The 14,863-nt window shown below is 42.0% G+C and overlaps 1 protein-coding gene across 1 annotated transcript; it reads right to left on the reverse strand.

The window, feature by feature from the left end:
- Window positions 1-13,280: 13,280 nt before the first annotated feature.
- On the reverse strand, window positions 13,281-14,015 carry LOC104235506 (uncharacterized). The gene has a single exon (XM_009789292.1). The coding sequence runs from the start codon at window positions 14,013-14,015 to the stop codon at window positions 13,281-13,283; it is 735 nt and encodes a 244-aa protein (XP_009787594.1).
- Between the last annotated feature and the right edge of the window lie 848 nt (window positions 14,016-14,863).

Consider the following 14,863-nt stretch of genomic DNA (forward strand, 5'->3'; position numbering starts at 1 on the left):
ATCAGCCTCCCGATGTGTTGCACCAATTGTTGCATCCTGGTCATTTGACGCTTGGGGACTGAATATTATTGGACCGCTGCCAAAATCCTCTGGTGGGCACTTATACATCTTGGCTACAACAGACTACTTCTCAAAATAGGTAGAAGTTATTTCTCTTAAGGAAGTAAAGAAGGAAAGTTTTGCAAGTTTCATCCCAGTAAACATTATCTATCTCTTCGGAATTCCTCGTTACATAATAACGGATAATGGCAAGTCGTTCAACAATAAGTTGATGAACAAGTTTTGTGATCTCTTTGGCTTCAAGCAACATATTTCTTCTGTGTACAATGTTGCCACCAATGGTCTAGCTGAGGCATTCAATAAGACTCTATTTAACTTATTAAAAAAGGTCATCTCTAAATCCATAGGAGATTGGCATGATCGTATGGAAGAAGCTCTGTGGGCATATAGGACAACTCACCGCACGCCAGCACAAGCAACCACTTATGCACTCATTTATGGAGTCGAAGTCATCTTGCCACTCGAGCATCAAATACCTTCATTACAATTAGATATTCAAGAAGGGATCACTTATGAAGAAAATGCTCGACTTCGATTTGCATAGTTGGATCCTCTTGATTAGAAGAGGTTGGAAGCTCAATAGTCTTGAATGTTATCAAGCTCGATTGTCTCACGCCTTTAATAAAAGAGTTCGCCCGAGATCCTTTCAAGTAGGATATCAAGTCCTTGTCGCACGATGACCCATTATTACTTCCCATAAACTTGTAGGGAAGTTCACTTAAAAATTGGATGGGCCATATGTCATACAAGAAGCTTACTCAAATGGGGCTTACAAGCTGGTTGATGCAGATGGCATGGGAACCAACCCTATCAATGGCAAGTTTTTGAAGAAGTATTATCCTTAAAGTTGCAACGCTCCTTGACACACAATCCTAAACTACATGTTCTTACACTCCTAGCCCACAAAAGTCTAAACTATGTACGGCCCACCCATAAAAATGAATCCGCTAGGCTGAAAACCTCGAAAGAGGCGGCCTAGGCAAACTTTAGGATATTTGAAAAAACGTTGCTAGGTTGAAAACCTCGAAAGAGACGGATTTGGCAAAAGTTAGGACATAAAGAAAAAAAAATCAAAAAAAGTCACACATTCTGAACTACAGTATGACTTGATCCTCTTCATTTAACTAGCACTTGAAAGTCGGGCTGAAATATCATTCTGCTATTGAATTTTGGATCTCATATGACTTAGAGGGGGCAAGCCTCCATGGTAAACCAATGTCTTCAATGGGACGATTATAGTCTTTTCGGAGACTACCAAGTATTTGCGATGAAGTTCAGGGATTCACTATGTCTTTGTGTTCACCAAATCTTTAAGTCCAACGGTCTTCAAGTTCTCCACTCTTCAAGTTTAAATATTTAAGCTCTCCAAGTCTTCAAGTTGAAGTCTTCAAGTCTGCAGTCTTCAAGTTGAAGTACTCAAATTCGCCGGTCTTCAAGTAGAAATATTTAATCCCTCCAAGTCTTCAAGTTGAAGTACTCAAACCGGTTTTCAAGTTGAAATATTTAAGCCCTCCAAGTCTTCAAGTTGAAGTACTCAATTTCGTCGGTCTTCAAGTTGAAATATCTATGCCCTCCAAGTCTTCAAGTCAACAGTCTTCAAGTTTAAGTGCTCAAATTCGCCGGTCTTCAGGTTGAAATATTTAAGCCCTCCAAGTCTCCAAGTTGAAGTCTTCAAGTCCGTCGGTCTTCAAGTTAAAGTTCTCGAATTCTCCTATCTTCAACTTGAATTTTTTAAGCCCTCCAAGTCTTCAAGTTGAAGTCTTCAAGCCTGCTAATTTTTCAAGTTGAAGTTTAAAAGTCCACCACTCTTCAAGTTGAGGCATCAAAGTCCACCGAATCTGCAAATCCATCAAATCTTCAAGTTTGTCAGGCTTTAGGTTGGAAGTCTGCAAAGTCCGCCAAATCTTCAAAGTTCGCCAAGTGTTTAAGTAGATGTCGTCAAGTCCATCAAGTTTTCAAGTTGAAGCATTCTAATTTTTCAATCTTAAGGTGGACATTTAAGTCCTTTTGCACCTTAAGTTGGCCTCTTTGGGGGATTGTCCTTAAAAAAGACTATAACTTTCCAATCTTAAGGCGGACATTTAAGTCCTTTTGCACCTTAAGTTGGCCTCTTTATAGATTTACTCTTTTATATGCTGCCATGGATTTGTCCTCCATATGATGTTGATGATTTCTCCATCTATTTGTTGCAATGGACTTGTAATTCGACATGCGTATGAACCTTTGCGTCTTGAAATGGCCTCCGATTTTTGGGTATCCATCCATTTATACCCCGAGAGTAATCTCTCCGATAATCGGGCCACCTTGAGAGTAATCTCTCCGATAGTCGGGTCATTTGAGAGTAATCTCTCCTATAGTCGGGCTACATTGAGAGTAGTCTCTCCGATAATCGGGCCACCTTGAGAGTAATCTCTGTGATAGTCGGGTAACCTTGAGAGTAATCTCTCCGACAGTCGGGTCACGTTGAAATTAATCTCTCCGATAGTCGGGCCACATTGAGAGTAATCTCTCCGATAGTCGGGCCATCTTGAGAGTAATCTCTCCGATAATCGGGTCACCTTGAGAGTAATCTCTCCGATAGTTGGGCCACCTTGAGAGTAATCTCTCCGATAGTCGGGCCACCTTTAGGGTAATCTCTCCGATAGTCGGGTCACATTGAGAGTAATCTCTCCAATAATCGGGCTACATTGAGAGTAGTCTCTCCGATAGTCGGGCCACCTTGAGAATAATCTCTCCGATACTTGGGCCACCTTTAGAGTAATCTCTCTGATATTTGGGCCACCTTGAGAGTAATCTCTCCGATATTTGCGCCGTGATGAGTATCCATCCCTTAATCTTTATGATATTCAGGCGGGGATGAATACCCATCCCTTCACATCCTAAGATTGTCTTCATCATGCATGGATCATCTCGTTAAACAAGAACATATCCTTCTCGCTTGACCTAAAAAAAAAAGGGAAACAAAAAGAATAAAAGAGAGCACAAAACAAAAAGAATAATTTACCTTAACAGTGCGTGCTCCCTACCGTAGCTTGTGAACGTTGCAATTGATGTCATTTGAAGGGAAATCATGTCCTATTTATAGAGCCTCCAAAACGCTAGTTGATGGATTAATAGCGATGTGGGAGTAGTAATTATTAGAGTCCAACATGAACTTGTTATCATAATTTATTTTGGGTGGAGAAAGCAACAGGCGGCAGAAAGTTTTCTAAACCAATTTAGAGACGTACAGATTATGGCAAAATTGGATAATGGAAGACGTGGTAAAGGGGCAACGGCGAATTTAAAGTATCGGAAAGTAAGTTACTAGTGAAAGCTCACGTGATTATTCTTTTTGGGTTACTAGTCCTGTAAGGTTTAGCTCTTTTAAAATTGAAAGCATAAGAGATGAAACCAAATGAATGGTAAATAATGTATATTGGCCAATAAATGCATGTGATTCTTATGTATATCTCCAAAGAGATGCTTATTATGACACTTGTAAATTTCTACGATTATGCTGTATCATGATGATTGTATGAAACTTTGCACCAATGAAGGATATATTATTTTAGATAATTATGGTAATCATCCAAATGATTAAAGGAATCTGCAAGTCCATGGCTGTTTGGCGTGATGTTACTGTACGAAGGCAAATAAATAATGTCCTACCAATACTTCAACATTGCCTCAATTTCAATAAAATTATCGTGGCAAGTATTGAAGTAGGGGCATTTGTAGGCATCTAAATTTTATTGGATTAAATTATAAAATTATTTGGGCTATACATTAAATTCAAGATATATTAGTTCAGATAAATATTATGCGCTAATATAATTGAAAAGTCAAATACATATGGATTAAATGAGTAAACTTTAATTCACTGGGCTAGCCCATTTAATTTGAGTAAAGTGATGAGTCCACTTTATTATGTCCAAAATGTCATCTTCCTAGAGGCCCGGTTTGGTGTCAAGTGTCAAATGTCGTGGCACACCAAGTCAAACAAAAGAACCAATGGGACCATGCCACGTGTCAAAATGACAAGTCATACCAAGTCAAATTAAAAGGCCAATAAAACTGTGCCACATGTGCAAGTGACATGTTCTGGCCAATCAAATTCGGCCTTGTCACTTGGTCGGAAAGAGTTTGTCATTATCATATCTTTTCCCTCCCATAATTATAAATAGGGGTGTTCATAACCCATAAAAGACACCAGAAGTTATAACAAGAAGCAAGAGAGAGCTCGTGGATCAAACGCCGCAAATTTCTCTACAAGTTTCAAGCTTCAAGCAATCAAGTTCAAGTTCAAGCTCAAGAACGATGAACAAATCAAGTTCAAACTCAAGAACGAAGAACAAATCAAGATTCAAGGAGTACAAGTTCAATCAAAGTTCGTGATAATTGAATCCAAATTATCGTCTGTGGCAACAAATATAGATTCAAGATCAAGCTCAAGGGCTTTTGAATTTATTTACTATTGATAAAAAGAATCAAAGGATTTATAGAGATTGTACGCTCAAATTATTTGAAATCAAAAACTACGATTGTTGCGATATTTTTCGATCTTGATTTTATTTATTTGACGCAAATTTATTGTTAGGAGATGTACTATGTGATATTTTGACTCCCCGAAAACCCCATGCGAGAATGTATTAGTAATTAAATTTTAAGAAGTTATTTGCTTGTCTTGAAGTAAAATCTAGAGAATATATAATTTATTAGTAAAATTTAAGAAGTTACTTGCTCCTCTTATCTGGCTAGTCAATTTACCATATTGAGAAGTGGTGAGTGTTTGACTATTAAGTCTTAAATCTTTTTGTTAAACTAATTAAGTGAATGATAATAGGTAAATTCTAGTTAAATATAATAAGTTTTAAATCCATGGTTGGTGAGAAATAAAAGCCTGAAATCGCATTTAAAACTATTTAAGGCCAAAAATGGTTTTCTGATATTCTTGTTAATAAATGGAGTAATGAAGACAAGCAATAAATATGATGAATGACAATGGTTGTAAATAGCGCGAATAATTCACCGAAATGTGTAGCAATGTGGATGATTCTCTTTATGACAATGATATAAGATGGCCAAACGTGCAAGCATCAGACACTTTATCGGATATAGTGTGGGAAAGCTTGGAATAACATAGCAAATCTAATCTTGTATAAAGATAATATTTTTAGTTATATGAGAGTCAACTTTTCTAGATAGAGCTTATCAAGATAGATCATAATTGGATCCCCTTCTTTCTCTCTCTCTTTTCCTACTTATATGGGATATTCCTCTTACCTACTGAAAGTACAAATACAGAGAATATTCCTCTGAATATTCTTTAGAAATATCCTATTGCTAAACTGGCCGTTTGGCCGATCTGAGTGCTTGAACTCGGCATTCAATGCTCGACTCGCCAATGTTGCTTTTTAAGCATGACCTCAGCCTAATTGATTCTTGATTTCTCTATTTCAGGCTAGGTCTCTTCGATTAGAATTTGGCCCATACAATTAGTCCCTCCGCCCATCGGGGTTGCTTTTGAGCGAGCTCGGTGGGCGGACTTCGTTGCAATTTTGAGAAATCTGAGCACATTGGCCGAGGAGTGACCCTTTTTTTTCAAGGTAGTGACGTGACGCTTCAAGAGCCACAGCTGACCGTTACGTTAGTTTGAAATGACATCATTTCATCATGCGTCATTATTACGCATGTTCCCCTTGCATTACATCATTTCCCGTGCCTCTTTCATTTCGAAACTAATGAGGTGGCCTTTGGGATTTCTTGATTGGGGTGCTCATATTCTTATAAATTGGGATAGGCACTCCTCATTTGAATTGTTGCATATCTAGAGCCTTTGAAGCCTGAGTTCTTTTCTTTTTCAAGTTTCCATCTTCTGTGTTTTCTTTCTCCCTTCAGTATCTTTTGCTATTGTCATCTCTTCCATCTTTGTATTTCCTTTTCGTATACAATCAGAAAAATGGCCAGTGCTTCCTCTGATCATGTGATGTTGACTGTAGAAGCACCTCCTCATAAAGAAGGAGCAGCCATGGTGGAAGATGAAAACTTCCCTATTGTGGATGAGATAATCCCATGTTCCGGGAAGGATAGGTCAGACTTCAAGAACCTACCTAAGGGTGAACCTGAACTTGTCGCTTCTGCGATGGACGCGGCGATGATTGCTGCATTTAGGTCTAAGTGGCGAATCCCAAGCCATGTTGAAATCGTTCTCGCTGGTAGTGATGTAGTGCAAATACATCGCCTAGGGTACTGCGTATTTTACGCGTACTCGTTCGTTGTCGGATACACACTTCCCCTACCTTCCTTGGCGGAGGATTTTTTTGCCATTTTTACAACCTGTTCCCGGCTCAGCTCTCTCCGTACATATACAAGCTTTTCCTCATGTTTATTAAGTACGCGGAGCTGTCCAACCATGGTATTTCTCTCCATCATCTGTTTCACCTCTTCGCCCCAAGTTTTCATAGGGGCACGATGATTCATATGCGCCACCGTAGGACCAAGGGGTTGGTGGTGAAGATGTACGATAAAACTAATCATCGGTTTTAGGAAAATTTATTCTACGTGAAGACAGAGCACATGGTGTTGAACCCCAACGGATTCCCCAAGTAGTGAAACTTTGGTCGTTGTTTATTTTGCCCGAGGAGTGTTTCCTTCCAAATGACTTTGTTGTTTATTTTGGGTAATCTGATCATTCTCCTTTTATTTTTGCAGCCGAGCGGGAACCTCCTTCACCAGTCGTTCACATTCGCGACTTGGTGAGTTAGGTTTTTCCTTATACTGTGGGGATTCATGAGTGGTCGTACTTCAATGAGAGGTTTGGGTGTAAACCTGCGGCAGGTGAGTTACCTTTGACTTTGATTGTTGACCTTTATACCGTCATTTCTATCTTCTCTTATTTGTCTTTCTTTGTTTATAGGTCAGAGGGCTTCAAGGAGGGCAAGGACTCCTATGCCTGCTTTTCGCCAGTTGGGTATCTCGGCCGAGCTCGTACTCGCTGTAGCTGCAAGTGATCCTGCTCAGGCCGCTACTATTCCTCGAACCCTAGCCCCAAATGGTCCTAGTCACCATGTTATTGCTACACTTACTAAAATTCCGGCTTCTACGGTGTTTCACTTGGTCGATGAGTCAGACCAGGGCGAAGACAAAGAGGCTCCGCTAAAAAGGCGAAGGGTAGAGGCTGATAGGAGAGTGGTCAGAGAGGTGCCGGTAGGGAGTGGACCTAAGTTGACTACGGCTGAGCGGGGGGCCGGTATGGCCTTGGATGTGGAGACCGCGCCTCCTTCGGACGTAGAGATCACCTTCGTAAAGGAATAAGGCGACTAGAATCGGATGTGATCACTCCTCAGTGTGGTCCTTCAACATCAAGGTAGGCCAATGTTCCATCTTCAGCTGAGGAGAGAGAGAAGAGAGTGATCGTAGATGATTACGAGTTTGGTTCAGATGTCAATCCCGAGGAGGCGAGGATATTCGACAAAGGGCTTACGCTTGTCGAGGTGAGAACGGATGGATCCTCTCACTCGATCATAATTCCTTTGGATTGCGATTTGTTGGAGGATACGGTGATCATGGTCCCCTTCTTTGCTCCTCTTTGCTTTGTTGCCTAAAACAAGACTCTTCAGGTGCTCTGGGATTCTAACTTGTCACTAGGCATATCCGAGATGTCTCTGAGGGTAAGTTTTTGTATTATTTCTGCAATTGTGTCTTTTTCTTCTCTTTAGTGGTCTTTTTCTTACTCTCTTTTTCTATTTCAGACTTTTATTTTGGAGATTGAGAGTGCCCGCCGAGAAGAGAGGCGGAAGGTTATTTTTTAGAAGATGGCTACGAAGTCTGTCCGTTATCGTGACAAGTACCGTGAGATGGGTGCATAGCTTAGAGTAGGTAGTAACCCCCCAGTCCCTTAGGAAGGAGTTGGATCAGAAGGACGATGAGCTTGCATTATCGGTAGATACAGTGAGCTTGAGGGGTTGCTCAGGGCCAAGGATGAAGAGCACTAGGTGAGCAAGGGGGTCGTGGCCAAGTGCATCGACCTTCAAGAGTAGGTGGAGACCTTGCGGGCTGAGCTTGAGCAAAGCTCAATTAGAGTTTCCGGTCTGAGTAGTGAGTTAACTGAGAAGGTGGCCGAATTGGTGAGGTTCGAGGAGGCTCAGGTAGCGGCTATGGCAAAAGCGGCAACGTTAGAGAGCTCGATCTGAGTCCTTAGGTCTGAGCGTGCAAATGATGCGGAGATGGCTACGCTGAGGGAGACGCGGCTTGATGTGTGGATTGTTGGTTTTGAGAAAAAAGTTGAGAGCCTAAGTGAGCAGGTTGCCGCCCTCGAGGCTGAAAAGGCACAGTTGTTGGTTCGACCTTCTTTTTCTTGTGCTTCAATTTTTCCTGATGTTCCTCGTGATATTTACGAGATGTGGATCCATTCTGAGGCAAAGCTGGACGGTATAGGAGCTTGATAGCAGTGGAAAGGTTCCTGATGCTGACTTCAAAGATGCTCATGCTAAGGTGCTTGATGTCAGGCTTGTCTATGGTTATGACCCCGCCAAGCTGAGGAATAGCGATGATGAAGAGGACTTCGATGGTGAATTCGATCCTTGGTACGATGATGAGTATGGTAATGGCACGGACAAAGGTGGTACTGGGACGGGTGGCAAAGGCTACAATGGCGCAGGCGGAGATGATGTAGTGTGATTTTCCTATACTTAGTTTTCTTTTGTTTTTGCTATTTTCTCTTTTTCTCTTCTCTTTTTTTGGAGGGGAGTCTTTTTGGCCCTTTGTAAGATACTCTATTTTGGAATGGAATGACTATTGTCTTTTTGCTGTATGTTTTAGTTCTTTTCGTTTTTCTTCATATGTTTTTCCCTTTGTAAGAGTTCTCAACTTATTTGATTTGATCGAGGTCAAATGTCGATTATTTTGAGCGAGGTCGACTGTGAGTTTATTCGAACGGGGTCGAATGTCTAACTCTTTAAATGATTCGAATGAGGTTAAATGTAGATAAATTCGAGTGAGGTCAAATGTGAGTCTATTCGAATGAGGTCGAATGTCTGACTTTTTAAACAATTCGAGCGAGGTCGAATGTAGATAAATTCGAGCGAGGTCGAATCTTAATAAATTCAAGTGAGGTTGAATATGAGTCTATTTGAACGAGGTCGAATGTCTGACTCTTTAAACGATTCGAAATGAGGTTTAATGTAAATAAATTCAAGCGAGGTCGAATGTGAGTCTATTCGAATGAGGTCGAATGTCTGACTCTTTAAACGATTCAAATGAGATCGAATGTAAATAAATTCGAGCAAGGTCGAATATGAGTCTATTCGAATGAGGTCGAATGTCTGACTCTTTAAATGATTCAAACAAGGTCGAAGGTAAATAAATTCGGGCAAGGTTGGCTGTGTGTCTATTCGAACGAGGTCGATGTCTGACTCTTTAAATGATTTGAACAAGGTCGAATGTAAATAAATTCGAGCAAGGTCGAATGTGAGTCTATTCGAACAAGGTCGAATGTTTGACTCTTGAAACGATTCGAACGAGGTTGAATGTAAATAAATTTGAGTAAGGTCGAATGTGAGTCTATTCGAACAAGGTCAAATGTCTAACTCTTTAAACGATTCGAACGAGGTCGAATGTAAATAAATTCAAGCGAGGTAGAATGTGAGTCTATTCGAACGAGGTCGAATGTCTGACTCTTTAAATGATTCGAATGAGGGAGAATGTTTTGACTTGGCGTAATATCTGAACTTGGTGGAGATAAATTCATGCGTGCATATTTCTGTTTGTTTATACATCCATTGGAGAAGTTTACATACATTGGAGAAGTTTACATACGTTGAAGTTTGCATGTTCTCCTGAAGTCCTAGTCCATCTAGTCCCTTCATTGGTAGACCTGGAAAAGTAGTATATAGGTCGAGCAATGAACTTATACTAAAAACTCTGAGATGCTCTCTTTGTCTCCTCGTTAAAAACCTCCCCGAGAAAACCCAATCGGGACAAAACTCAGGTAAGGAAAAAAAGAGTATGATTCGGGAGACGTCTATCCTTAGAAGTTGAAATATTTGAGGTGGGCGACGTTCCAATTGTTTGGTAATTTTCCTTCCATTGTTTCCAATTGGAATGACCCTTAGCTTGCTACTGCCGTGATTTTATATAAGCTATCCCAATTGGTTCTTAGTTTGCCTTCTCATGGGTCTTTGTTTGCTTATGCTTTGGCTTTGAGTACGTAATCCCTGACTTTGTGTGGCCCGATTATGGACTTTTTGTTGTAGTACCGCTCTGCTTGTTGTTTTTGAGCCATCATTATTAGGTAAGCCATGTCTCTTCACTCTTCGGCTTCATCGAGGTTTTGCCTTTTGTTCTCGTCGTTGCTTTGCCCGCTTTCATGTGACTATCTCAAGCTGGGCTCCCCAACCTCGACCGGTATCATTGCATTAGTCCCATATACAAGTGAGTATGGTGTTTCTTATGTGCTCATTTTTTTAGAGTTGCGATATGCCCATAACACTTCTGGTAGCACTTCCGGCCATAGTCCCTTGGCGTTTTCGAGTTTCTTTTTCATGATATTGAATATTGTTTTGTTGGAGGATTCTGCCTAACTGTTGATTGCGGGGTGATATGGTGTGGAGAGTATTCTTTTTATGTGCCATTTTTCGAAGAACTCGGTGGTCTTTTTTCCAGTGAACTGGGGACTGTTGTCACAAATGATTTCTTTGGGGATGACGAAATGGCATATGATATTTCTCTATATGAACGTGATTACTTCTTCGCATATTTGGGTGAATGCACCTGCTTCTACCCATTTGGAGAAATAGTCAGTTAAAACTAAAAGGAATCGTACATTAACTCATCCCGTTGGGAGGGGTCCGACGATGTACATTCCCCAATTGATGAAAGGCCATGGCGAAGTGACTGAATGAAGGTGCTCGCCCGCTTGGTGAATCATGGGGGCATATCTTTGGCATTGCTCGCACCTTTTGACAAAATCGGCGACTTCTTTCTTTATCGTGGGCCAATAGTAGCCTGCCCGTATGAGGCATCTGATGAGAGATCGGTTGCCGGTGTGAGCTCTGCAGTGGCCCTCGTGTACTTCTTCGAGGATGCGCCGTGTTTGATTTGTCCCTAAGCACTTTGCTAGGGGGGGCTGCCAAATGTTCTTTTGTACAAGTCATTATCGGCGATGTTGTACCTAGTTGCTTGCATTCGAAGCTTCTTGGCATCTTTTTTATTTGGTAGGAGCACTCCGTCCTGCAAGTATGAGATAATACGATTGTGCTAGTCCCAAGTTAGGTTTATAGAGTGTACCTCGATGTGGTCTAGAAATGAATGGAGAAGAGTGACCACGTCCCCCTCTCCGACTATGCTTTTGGTGGCAGCAGCTAATTTGGCGAGGTCATATTCTTCGACGTTCTGCGTTCGAGGTATTTGATCAAGTTGGCATTCGTCAAACTCAGGTAATAGTTTACAAATCTGGGTCTGATATTTCTATAACTGATGCTCCTTAATTTGGAAAGTCCTTGTGACCTGATTGATGACGAGTTGCAAGTCGCATCGAACGATGACTCGCTGTACTCCGTATTTAAGTGCTAGTTTCAACCCTACAATTATGGCCTCATACCCGGCCTCGTTGTTAGTCATATCAGGGCATCGTATGGATTGGCGAACCACTTTGCCTGTTAGGACCTCGAGCACAAGTCCCACTCTAGATCCAGATGCGTTAGAAGCTCCATCCGTGTATAGGACCCACAGGTCGCGTACTCCGGTAGAGGTAATGGCTTTTTCCTTCTTAACCTCAGACGTTATCTTCATACTGAAGTCGGCGACAAAGTCGGCAAGAACTAGCGACTTTATCGTTATTCGAGACTGATAGGTTATATCGTGCTCGCTCAGCTCCATGGCCTACTCGGCGAATCTACCTAACAATTCGGGTTTGTGCAAGATACTACTTAAAGTAAAAGTTGTGACAACCGAGATGGGGTGCCACTAGAAATAAGGTCTAAGCTTCTATGAAGCTACGACCAGGGTCAGAGCTACCTTCTCGAGGTGGGGGTACCTCGTTTTAGCATCGACCAGAGTTTTGCTAATATAATAGATCGCAGATTGCGTACCTTTATTTTCTCATACTATGACTGCACTTACTGCGACATCGGACCCGACCAAGTAGATAAGGAGGAGTTCTCCGAGTTCTGCCTTAGCAAGCAACGGTGGTGACGACAGGTAGACCTTCAGTTCTTTCAAGGTGTTGATGCATTTATTGGAGTCCATTGTCCTTTTTAAGTACGCCAAAAAATTTGTGGCACCTATCGGAGGACCGCGAGATAAACCTTGATAAGGCGGATATTTATCCGGTCAGTTTTTGCACTTGTTTTTGCTGGTTAGATTTTCTGGGATTCCTTCTATGGCCTTGATTTGTTCGACCTCATTGTGATACCAAGAAGCTGAGGAATTTCCCGGACGTCACGCCAAAAGCACATTTCTCAGGGTTTAATTTCATGTCGTACTTTATGAGTATGTCGAAGGCCTCCCTTAAGTGGTCGATATGGTCTTCGTTTCTTTTTGACTTGACCAACATGTCGTCAATATATACTTCCATGGTTTTGCCGAGTTGTTCTCTGAAAATTTTGGTCATCGGCTTCTAGTACGTTGCCCCCGCATTTTTTAACCTGAACGGTATCACTCTGTAGCAGTACGTCCCCTAGTGGGTGATGAAGGTGGTTTTTTTCCTTATCCTCCTCCTCCATGAGGATTTGATTCTAGCCCGATTAGGCATCCAAGAAACTCAGCAGTTTGTGCCCAGTTGTAGCATCAATGAGTTGGTCGATGTGAGACAGCGGGAATGAGTCCTTTGGACAGGCTTTGTTCAGGTCGGTGAAGTTCACGAACATTCTCCACTTACCATTCTTCTTTTTCACCATGACTACGTTGGTGACTCTCTTAAGGTACTTCGATTCTCTGATAAAACCATTCACTAGTAATTTCTTGACCTCTTCACAAACTGCGTCATTTATTGCCGATTTGAATTTCCGTCTGATTTGTCTTATTGGGGGGGGGTAAAATGGGTCGACGCTCAACTTGTGAGTTGCTATTTCCTTTGGGATACCTAGCATGTCTGCATGGGAAAAAGTGAACAAGTCCACATTATTTTGTAATAATTGATGAAATTTACTTGGATCTTGGAGTTTATGGCCGATGAAAGCTTTCTTTCTGGGGTTGTTGTCTTTTGTTTCCTCGCTATCTGACCCCATATTTGTTAGTTTCTATACTTCATTGGCTTTTTCTTTCAACTGTTGGCTGTATGTGCAATCTTGGGCGATGTGGTAGTATTCTCGGGTTGTGCGTTGCTCTCCCCGGATGCTGAATACTCCCCAGGGGATGGGAAATTTAATGAATATGTATAAACAAGAAGGGATGACTTTCATGCCGTGTATCCATGGTCGGCCTATGATGGCGTTGTACGTCGTATCCTGGTCCATGATATGGAACGTGGTCTTCAAGGTGACGCCGCCGGCCAGGACATGCAGCGTGATTTCTCCAGATGTCTGCTCAATTGCATTGATAAAACCTGTTAGCGTGATGCAACATGGCACTATTCTGTCCTCGAGCTTCATTTGGTTGAGAACTCGAGGATGGATGATGCACGCTCCACTTCCATCATCTACCATGATATGTCTTACATCGGTATCAAAAACACGTAAGGTAATGACAAGGGCATCGTAGTGAGGAAAGACCAAACCATGGGTATCCGACTTATCGAAGATGATACTTTCTCCGAGTTTGTCATACCATTCATGGGTGATTGACCGCTTGAGCTTGTGAGTGGTGGTGCACTTCACGTTGTTGATAGATGCATTGTCTCCTTCCCCGATGATCATTTGAATGGTCCGAACTAGGGAAGGTGGTTTGGGCGGCCCCTGATGTTGTTCTTGCCCATGTTTGAAGTTGGCCCTTCCTTGATCGCTCATCAATTCTTTTATGTGCCCTTGGTGAAACATGTTCACGATCTCTTGTCTGATGGCGATAAAGTCCTCAGTCTTGTGACCTCGTTCCTAGTGGAATTCGTAGAGGCATTTGATTTTCTGGTGCTCGGGTCGGACGTCATTTTCTGCAGCTATTTTACCTTTGGGCTGAGCTTTTCTAATGCATAGACTATTTCTGAAGGGGAAACACAAAAATTGTGAGTTGATAACAAGGGGGACATATCTCTTTCATTTCGGTGGGTTCCCGTTCGTGGTCTGGATGGACCTTTGTCGTGACGTGGAGGTGGCATGAGGGTGCCTCTGACGTAAGGCTGATGTCATTCTCAATTAGGTCGTGACCCTTCTAGATCTCTTCTAATGTCGTTTATTCGGTCTTTCGTGGACTCCATTTGGACCGAAGACAGGCGTTGAGTAGGCCCATTGAGATCATCCTCGTCTGCTCTTACCTCGGCACAGTAGGCATTGTGTATCTCATCCCAAGTGGTTGGAGGGTATTTCATGTATCGGCTTAACAGTTTATTGGTCGCCCTCAGCCCACTTTTGCTCAGCCCATTCTGAAAAGCGACCACCGCCATTCATTCAGATACATTCGAAAGGGTCATTCTTACACGATTGAACCCGGCGAAGAAATCCATGAGTCCCTCGCCAAGAGATTGCTTGATGGCGAATATATTGTTCACTCTTGCCTCCACTTTCTTGGCCCCGGCATGGGCGGTGACGAACTTGTCGTCCATTTCTAAAATGTTTCTATGGAGCATGCAGGTAACTGCGAGTACCAAGTCAAGGCCCTACCAGTTAGGGTCTCTCCGAACTTCTTCAGCAACATGTACGATACTTGTTCCTTTGCAAGGTCGTTGCATTTC

Source organism: Nicotiana sylvestris, chromosome 1 (genome assembly GCF_000393655.2).
Source record: "Nicotiana sylvestris chromosome 1, ASM39365v2, whole genome shotgun sequence".
In the NCBI taxonomy this organism is placed as follows: domain Eukaryota; kingdom Viridiplantae; phylum Streptophyta; class Magnoliopsida; order Solanales; family Solanaceae; genus Nicotiana; species Nicotiana sylvestris.

Bases quoted from the DNA above. Each gene is read 5' to 3' on its own strand.
- LOC104235506 (XM_009789292.1), bottom strand. From the start codon at position 14,015: ATGTTTCACCAAGGGCACATAAAAGAATTGATGAGCGATCAAGGAAGG.